General features: G+C 33.1%; 3 protein-coding genes across 3 annotated transcripts; 1 reads left to right on the plus strand and 2 right to left on the minus strand.

The window, feature by feature from the left end:
* Nucleotides 1–791: 791 nt before the first annotated feature.
* LOC117319484 (mediator of RNA polymerase II transcription subunit 34-like) lies at nucleotides 792–1,932 on the plus strand (the record flags this gene model as incomplete). Its single annotated transcript, XM_033874277.1, has 1 exon — nucleotides 792–1,932. A coding segment is annotated over one exon (1,141 nt), but the record flags the coding sequence as incomplete, so codon positions are not given.
* A 2,247-nt stretch (nucleotides 1,933–4,179) lies between these two features.
* Nucleotides 4,180–7,694, minus strand: LOC117319485. The gene is made up of 5 exons (XM_033874278.1): nucleotides 7,270–7,694; nucleotides 5,969–6,022; nucleotides 5,603–5,721; nucleotides 5,159–5,330; nucleotides 4,180–4,620 (listed from the first exon to the last, which is right to left on the minus strand). Exons 3-5 carry the CDS (start codon nucleotides 5,674–5,676, stop codon nucleotides 4,180–4,182), a joined length of 687 nt encoding a protein of 228 aa, XP_033730169.1. The 5' UTR covers nucleotides 5,677–5,721; nucleotides 5,969–6,022; nucleotides 7,270–7,694.
* Nucleotides 5,981–9,123, minus strand: LOC117319486. Its single transcript, XM_033874279.1, has 3 exons — nucleotides 9,054–9,123; nucleotides 7,270–8,531; nucleotides 5,981–6,022 (listed from the first exon to the last, which is right to left on the minus strand). Exons 1-3 carry the CDS (start codon nucleotides 9,121–9,123, stop codon nucleotides 5,981–5,983), a joined length of 1,374 nt encoding a protein of 457 aa, XP_033730170.1.
* Between the last annotated feature and the right edge of the window lie 1,045 nt (nucleotides 9,124–10,168).

A 10,168-nucleotide genomic window follows, 5' to 3' on the forward strand; every position in this document is an offset into this window, starting at 1 on the left:
TATAAGGATGGTATAATGATGGTATAATGATGGTATAATGGTATAATGATGGTATAATGGTATAATGATGGTATAAGGATGCTGATTCTTTAATTTGCATAGAGATTCTTTCGGTGTGTGGCATTACTTTTGTATGGTTAAAACTTTTTTCTCTGTATTTTTTAGGTTAAAGTTTTATAATGGCACACCATTCACTTAATAATGGTATAAGGATGCTGATTCATTGTACAGTTAAAACTGAAAAAAAATATTTTCATTTTTTTTAAATTTTGGCATATTATGAACTTAAATTTGCTCTGTAATGAATGCTTCACTGATATGAGATTCTTTTGGAATAAAATCAGTGTACTACTATGCTGTGCTATGCATAATCATGTTTATATTTCAATCTAAGGCTGTTATTACACATTTCAATTTAAATTGAAATAATTCACTTTAGATTCTTTTACTCTTTATACAGTAGACTTAATACCTGAGTATCTTTTAGGGGCAGGAAACATTAAGTTGAATTTGCACATTGTTTGGAGTGAACTTATTTCCATAAAATGATCATGCTTCAGTTTTGTAAACATTTTTACTGAAATTTGGCTAAAGGTATATATATATATATATATATATGTGCCGGTAGGGGACATGTATTGGTTTAGCAATACTCACACAATGCTTGTTATTCTAAGAATTCTCTAAATTTCTAAGTGAAATGAACTCCTGTTCTATATAATTCTTCCAAATTGTGGTATAAATGCTGTTGTAATGATAACACTGTTGAGCTTTATCTTGATTATTTTCAGGGGAGATGAATTCCGAACGGATTATGGAAGATTAGCAGAGCTGAGAAGCATTTTACCAAAAGCTGGTATGCTGGCTTTGACAGCCACGGCTTCACCAAATTCCCGAATGTTAATAAAGAAAAAGCTCTGTATGGAACAAGCAAGTGTGATTGTCGGAAACTGTAACAGACAAAACATTACCCTAAATTGTGTTAAAGCACCATATGATCCTAAAGCAGCATTCCTGTGGTTAGTTGAACGCCTTAGGACAGAAAAGCAGCAGTATCCAAAGACTGTCATATATTGTCGCAGCATAAAATCATGTTCACTTTTATTTAAACTGTTTACAGATATTATGGGAGACCTTGCATATTGTGGAACTAAATGTGCAAAAAACCGGTTATTTGCCATGTATCACCATTCAACCTCAACAAAATGTAAGAAGATCACCATGGATAACTTTCCAAATCCTGACAGTACTTGTAGGATTGTAATTTGCACCTCAGCTTTCGGCTTAGGAGTCAATGTGCCCAACATCAATATGGTTATTCACTGGGGGGCTTCAATGTCTATTGAAGGGTTTATGCAGGAATTCGGAAGGAGTGGTCGGGATGGAGGAAGTGCTATGTCTGTTTTGTATTATCATGGAATGGACATTAGCAAAACTTCAACAGATGACAAGATGAGGTCATATGCAACTGCAGATACCTGTCGGCGTGTTTTGTTACAAGAACACTTTACTCCAGATGTCAGCATTAATATGCAAATTCATCCACAACATTTATGTTGTGATAATTGCTACAGAAACTGTAAGTGCTCAAATTGTCCAGATTTACATACTGCCCTTCTTTCAGACTTAGAAGAAGATAATGATTTGTGTGCAGCAGCTTCAACAGTGGTGTGTCATGTTGTGTCGGAATCTCAACAAAAAGAAATTTCCGTCAACCTACACGAATATAGACAAATGCTGGTAGAGGAGAACAGTGTTCCATCTCTATTGAACACAGATATTTCAACTGGACTCAGTGTTTCATTGATTGACTCCATTACGAACAATGTTCAATATATAGGTAGTATAGAGGACCTATTGTCAGAGTACATATTTGATCAAAGGATTGCAAGTTCAGTGATGGACATTCTTAATCAAACGCTTGGTGATTAATTAACTGTAACCGTAAACAAATATTTACAAATGGCTTATGTACAATACAAATTTACAACTAATAATGATGTTATTACACGTTCATTTTTATTGATGAACTATTTTTTATACATTTTATACAACAGGCAACCTAGAAAGGAAAACCCTTCCTTATGTATTCTAAAGCCTTAAGCTAACTAGTACTGATACAGACATGTCAACCTCTGAAACATTCAATGAGGGAGATCTCCCTCATTTTTCTACACCAGAAATGAGGGAGAAAGTGAGTGAAAAATTTGCGAAGCAATTTTTTGTTGATGTAGCTATTGGAGATGTTTCACGCCATAGCCTTTAGGTGTCAATTACCTCAGGTCATCTTCCCCCAGAAAAGGTCAGCTGAATCCTTCCCTGCAGTGTAAGGAGGCAGGTCACACATGTGGTAATGTTAATACATTAGACACAGATAAATGTGATGCATGTCAAATATTTCATCTTTATCTACCTAACTGTATCCTTATATTGCCTGGTATATTAAAATATTATTATTTCAAATACAGTGTATGTGTTAAATTTTTATATGAAAATATTCCTCTGAGATTTAATGTGTCTTGTGTATCTTGATTGAGGGTGGGCAATTATATTGCAAAACTCATATATCTATTGCAATATTTTTCAGTGAGATTGTGATCATGATATGATTTTCAATATTTCAATATATTGCAGCAAAATTCAACAACTATTTGAGGGATTTCAACAGCAGAATTTTGGATATGTACACTTCAAGATAATTCTATATTGAAACCTTGAATATACTTGCATGATATATCACATATTCCTTTAAAGACTGCATTATATTGCGATATGAAAATTGTTTGCAATACCCACCCCTACCTTTCATAGGTCTGTATATATTTCACAAATTATTTATCTATACACCCATTATTAGCTGGTTCTATTGTACCAGTAAATGCATACAACTCCTACTTGTGTGTTGCTAAAGAAAAATCATGACTTTCAAAAGTTTTTTAATAAGGCAAGAAAGATGTTTTACCTGAGATTATTAATTAATCACAATATATAGGTACTTGAAAACACTTAATTTCCAGTGTTGAACAATATCACAGCTGATCATGAATACTTAGTAATTTATTATAAATAAAATGTCTTATCTTCTGACACTGATATTGCTAATTTAATCCTCCACATGTACACATGGAAGTTAAATCATTCATGCATACACTTTATATATAAGACATGTGAGCTGTATACAAAATGTCAATATCTTGAGTTAAATCAACATAACAAAATTTTCAAACTGCACATACACCACCCACATTCTATAGCTATACATACATGGTAAATTCCACATATCTGGTGTACATGTTCTAGTAGCTTAACAAATTTTACAACTTGAAACACATTTCAGATGCCTACTTTCCATTGATTTTGAATAATCCTTTAAATTTCACCAATGAATGATGGATGTACTTGACATAAATATACAAAATATCAGTATTTTAAGATGAATCAACATAAAAATTCAAACTGCACATAACCGACTGTCATTCTACATAGATTTCACACACTTTTTGGTAACTTGCTGGTAACTTTAGAAATTTCACTTCTGGAAACTTACTAAAATGTCCTTTCTCCTGGTAGCTGGTATCAGTGTACAACACATGATAATCTAAAATGCATACTTTCCATTTGAATACTCCTGCTTCTTGACTTTTAACCATTTGTGTAAGGCATGCGAGTTGACATTTTGGAACATATCAAACTGTTCTTGGAAAGAGTCATGTTGCCTACCTCTTATGACTGAAAACACATTTGCATTCTTCAGTTGGTTCACAACAGCCTTTATATCTTGTGTTTTGTCTCTTTGTGCATGGTGTATTCCTGCTGGATGAACACCAATTTCTCTTTCCAATTTCTCATTGACATTGTGGCAGAACATCATTGTTTTACCTATGCGGTCAACAATCTCTGGAGTTTGATTTGGTCCAAGTAATTTAACACGACCCTTTGCATACTTGTTAAGCAGTTCCATGACATAATCCCCATCCAGATTCTTGTCTTTTCCTCCAGACAAATTGACAAACCGATTCCAAATTATCTGATGTCTTTGCTTCTCTGTGAAAAGTGCATTCACACCTGCTAAAAGCAAGAAAGATTCAAGTCTGTACTTAATCTTGTGTGAAAGGTCATATACTAATAGACCATACTTCCAGTGTCTTATCTGTCGAATACCATCCCCATTTCTAGTAGCTAGAACAAGATTTTCCTGAGAAGCCCATATTTTGTGACATTGGTGGCATAATTGTACACTCCATCATCAACTATTGGCCCTTCAATGGCAGTTTCATCATCCTCAATCCTATTGACTGTTACTGTCAAGCTGTTCAAGAAGAATGTGTCCACTATTTCCCCAACAATCTTATCTAACAACCTCTTTTTGGATCCTTCATCAGCAGATTCTGTGAACAGTGGGACTTTTGGACAGGGATCCTCAATGCTATCCATTCCAAATGCTTTCAGAGCTGCTGCAATAACATGAACACTTGACACTAGGTCAATAAAAGATCCAACTGCATGATAATCTGCACTCACATTTTTTGTGACATTTCTTCTATTTATGACATTCCTTAGTTGATACAATGTGCCTGTTTCTCGTGCACTTCCTGGTTTGTAGAACCGGTCCATCATTGCCTGAAAAAATATAATCATTAATGAAACTAGTGATCTCTATCTACAATTGCACAGTAAAATATATGACTGAATATCAGTTAGTGATGGGTAATATTTTTAAGACAATAAGATGTGACCAATCCAAATGTCAAGAAGGAAATATTGAATGGAAAGAATTTGAAAAAAAAACTTCACAATACACAACTAAAAGTAAATTTACAAAGAGTCTACAGTCATTGATATTCCAAAAAGTTTGAATTCTGAAATTAAAGAGCGACATAGATTGATTACAAACTATTCTATTAGCTCTACAAGGTCAATGGGTGTGAGAAATGAAAAACTGAAATGGGCACTATAACAATAATTGGTTGTTCATAATTTGACTAGCTTTGTGTTATTTGATATTGTTAGAAATTTATTATGATCCCCGAATTGTGCATCACTCTGGCTTCTGTGAACATATATGAAGTTAATAGTAGCATTAAAGATGGAACACATCTAGGTACTAGTAGAGGCAAGGTCCAAAACATGTTATAAATTGGACATTAATTATAACTACCTGCAGGAAATTTATTTTCTCATGAAAATCTTCCACCATAGTTATCAAACCCTCCAATCTTTCCTCTTGTGTATCTCCATCAAGACGAGCCATATGTGCACCTCTAATTCGCTCACACGTCAATTGGTCACCTCCAACTGGAATTGCTTGCATCTTAGGATTTGTTTCTTCTCTGAAAAAAACCCAAGGAAATTCATGGAATTTATATTCCCACTTTCTTGACATATTTGAAGTTACATATCGTTTACATATAAGTTAAAACATGTCATTATCAAGGTATTGATAACTAATGTATTCATTGAAAATATGAAAAGTATATTTGTAATTTGTTTGTATTCACTATATATTAATATCAAAGATTAAAACTGCAATTGAAATCAATAAATAGTTAATTATTGATAACTAGCCCTTTGGCCTGTTCATTGATAAAGTATTGAAATGTACCTTTCTTGAATCTCTTCCAATTCAGTTCTGGCTCCAGGGACATACTGTTGTAAGTGCTCAAGGATCTCTATCATATCATTGGTTTTGTTTTCATTCTTTAGCAGAATTCCAAGTGGTATCTATCAAAATTGAAGTAAAACATTTAAAATCGAATTTTGTAATTACAATGCATTGGTATTACAATGTTGATGTATGAAAATATTTTTTCCTGTTAATTTCAATATTTCAATTTATAAAACATTTCAAATCTTTGCAAAAGAGACAAAAAATACTTTTCACTTTAGTACACATGTCATTTCATACTTTTTCTTTTAAAGTGTATACATAGAAATTTGATGATAAAGGAAATTTTAGCTCAATGCTTACCACTGTATGTTTCTAATTGAATGCAAGAAGTATCCCAACAAAACACTGCTGATTCTACATCAAAAAGGAACAAAACTGCAACAATTAACATTTCAACAGAATTATGCAATAAAATACTGCAGAACTGGTCATATTACAAAACATGGCCTTGGCATGTACATACATTGACATCTAGAGAAAGAATAATTCACTTTTTTTTTTAAATTCAATACCAACAAACTTTCCCTATATATATATATATATCCTATATATATATATATATATATATATAACCCTTATTATTGACAACATGAAGGTTGATCTACTGTTATATGTTTTAATATCCATTTTAATTCTGTGTCTGACATTGTTAAATGTCAACCCCCTTTCAATGTTGGCTAACCAAATATCTTGAATAGACAAATGACTTTGTGGTTATGTTTTCTGCAGTATTTTAGATGTCTGTTAGTAAACGCATGCATTGATTTTGTTAGAAATCTGAACTTAACAAACTTGATCAGTACACAAAATGCATGTGTTTATAAATGTATTCAAAAAGCTCTAAGAATTATTATGACTATGAATATAATGGACATGCAATGACATGCATAAATGATTTGGTCCATATTTTATACAATTTTCATACCTTTAAAATTAAACCATAATTAATTATAATTATTATTGTCATAAATTACAAACCAATTATTTTACCATGGGTACACTTAGGACTCACTATACAGACCTAAGTTCCCTGGAGAATTATTGGTTTATTTCCAAATTCTGATGTGGCACAGATAGTTCAATTTATTTTGAACAAATTCCTCTGTGTTGAAATGTAACTAATAAGGATCAGATCCCTATATAATGAATATATCCAGGCTAAGAAAATCACTAGTGCCACATAAAACTGGAAATTTATGCATTTCTTTTCAATAATTTTCTTTTCAATAATTTTGATAAAATTAACAATCTATTCTATTGAATTGTAACAGGATGCAATTGATATATTATAAATTATCAAAATTTAAAAGGTTAAATTTTTTCTCATTCATTTCTAGATAGTTGTACAAATATTTGGGAAGAATATCAAGTTATAAATCTTATTATTATGGTTACCATTTCCTTCATGTAAAAGATTTTACATTAATTATAGCAAATATCAAATGTCATTGCAAAGATTGAAAGATATATTGCATGAAAAACTCAAGATATCAAAGCATCAAATCAAAGTATTGCATCCAATTAAATTCAAATCTTCCAAAATGAAGAAAAAAAAACATGAACTTTTAACAACAACTCTGAATGTGACATATATAATATACCACAATAGATTTCTTCGACATTTCTGCTGAATAAGCATGTTGGAATTGTTTAGGACAAATATTTTCAAAGATTTTGAAGGATGACAGATGTTCGATCAGAATGTTGGATACAACCTGTATCATGTCTTTTCTAAGAGTGTAATTGTCCTCAGCAGTAGGAAGAAATTCGCTGTTTTCAACCTCCATCAAATTTCCGACAGGCTCATCTGTGAAACCCTCACAGCTCACTCTATCTACAACAGACATGATTTGAGTAAAATGCCTCGACACATTTTGATGTTCCTGTGTCATTTCCCTGACTTTTATATGAAAGTCCAGGTTGTCGAGGTTAAATCTGTAGCCTAGGGGTTCACCATGTTGTTGAAATTCTGAATGGTAGATGGTTGAATAGGAATGTTCATCTATGACTGAGGGTTGATCTAATCCTCCTGCATCAGAGTGTTCAGTGCTCACCCTATCCACAATACTTTTAGCAGCAATAGTGTCTGCTAACCTCCTCTGATAGGTTTTCATTACTTGCTCATTTAGTTTTTTCGCTGTGTTCAACTTTTCATTCAAGGTTGTATGGGTTACAGAAAAACCCAGCTTTGCAAGCACCGAAAAGCCATCTTTCTGTAATTGGTTGTTGTACATTGTTATGGCAACAACATGTTGAAGAGAGTTAAGCATTTTTGAACGTCCCTGCAAAAGAACACACAAAGCTGCACAAACCTTAACCTGATCGAATGTCTTGCTATAACCAGAGGTTGCTGCTTGGGTTGCACATGCCCATAACATGGGTGCATGACTTTCAAAATCCTTTTGAATTTCTTTCATGTTGAAGTTTTCCAAATCTCTAGTTTCCCGTTTCTGTAAATGTACTTCAAATTCATTTGTTTGTTTTGAAAAGACACAGCATTCCTGTTCAATTAACTTCTTAACTGCCTTCTTTGCATTTTCTTTGGTTGCATGGTCTGAAGAATTTACAAGTAATGATAAAGCCTTTTTGAAGCTTCCATTTGCTAATGATTTTACAATTGGAAGCATCTGTTCACAGAGTTTTGAAGATCGAAATGACACTGTATGTTTCAGGGTTTTCTTAACCGAAAGTGATGAAGATTTGATTCTCTTTTGTTGGTTACTACTTTGAGGCCCAGGTGAAAATGGAACAGCGAGATCCTCTGTGAATGAGCTCGAGGCTTTTTTTGATGGAGTTAAAAACAATGATCTTGTTGATGGCTTTCTAATTACTGTTTGTTGTCTAGACTGCTTTTCTAGGGATCCTGAAAAACATAATTGAATATCGAAAATAATATATATGTAACAGATATCTGCCAGTGTAAGTGCATGAAGATATATATCCTTTCCTAGATTATAATCACCTCTAGCTACCACCTGTCTACTGTAAACATATATAATGTCAAGTTTTATATTACTAATTATTAACTTTTGAGCATATAATGTTACTGAGTTAACACTCATCATATCATATTTTATGACTTTGATATTATTGTAATATAACTAACAAATGCTATATTTACGTGTTCATATCTAAGTCAGGCAGAAAAAAAAGATTTCCATGCCTTTATCATCTGGCCTTTACGCTATAGATTAATCCTAATAAACAAGTTATGATGCAGACATTTGTGACGTAATTTAAGTAGTTGTTTCAGTTATCAATCATTTATTTAGATTATGCGTTTACATCAAACACAATCTGGATATAAGGTAGAATGGTTCTTCTGAATATGTTCCGATTGTTACATGCATGATAATATTGAATAAAAATTAAATGCTGAAAATACCTTGATCTGGAGTAGCTCTCTTGTCAGGAAACTTAGATTGTCTTGGTGTTCCAGGTGTTCCCATGGCCATACTTCGTTTTTTCACAGATATGACTTTAATAAATGTTTGTGACGACATCATAACTTTGTCATATAATTGTGACCGTCTGCAGTCCATGTCTTTTATTCGTAGCAGCAGTTTATAACAAGGCGAACACACATATGTCCCAACATTTTCTTCGATACAGAGATTGTTCTTGTAACAGTAACATACAATTTCAAAAGCAGGACCCTTGTTCTTATCTTTTCGGATTATGTAGTACCTTTGTTTGTTTTCTAAACAACAAGAAACACACCTGTCACTGTCTGGAAAGCGAATTCTGTCAGTTTCTTTTACTGGAGTTGCCATATTTGTTTACATTTTTCAGCGCCCTCTACAGTACCGGTCACAAAATTCAAATAGCAATCTGACCAGACTCTCGTTTGAGGCAGTCTCGAGCGAGGACGAGAGTCTGGGGAATGCGAGACTATGGCTTGTTTGGCCGCCATGACACTTCTCGTTGGAAAGTCTCGCGCTCCAATTATGGTAAGTTTACCTTATATGGAATGACCTACAAATTTTACTACGATAGTAGATATGATGACACAGACTTTAGCACGATTTTCAAAAACTTCTTTCAAGTAAATTACAAATAAAACTTTAAATAATTAGTTTCAGAACATTTTTTCTTAATTTTCCGACTTTTTAAACCTCAAAAAGTTTTCAACTGGTAGCCTGTCGCAGACAGTCCATTTCGTTACAGTTTCCTTATAAGGAATATGTAAATCAAACATGGCGGCGTATTTGAACAGATTTATGTGTACGTTGTGTTTGCTCCGACTTTTACCGCGTATAGTTGAGTGTTGTGTATACACATAATAATACTGGTCATGCAGAGTCAAATTTATTGTAATTTTCAATATATATATGTTAGTAATTCCGGAACTCCCTACCGGATTCCGGATTCTTCTGTACATACGCTATAGTTATTGTTGTTACTTCCGGTGAAGAATAAAACTGATGAAGGATGAACTTGTTTGTCTGCTCTGCCTCTGATTTTAAAGCAACCATCAACGTTCCACTCACTGCCAAGCGA

This window comes from Pecten maximus, unplaced genomic scaffold (genome assembly GCF_902652985.1).
Source record: "Pecten maximus unplaced genomic scaffold, xPecMax1.1, whole genome shotgun sequence".
Lineage (NCBI taxonomy): Eukaryota > Metazoa > Mollusca > Bivalvia > Pectinida > Pectinidae > Pecten > Pecten maximus.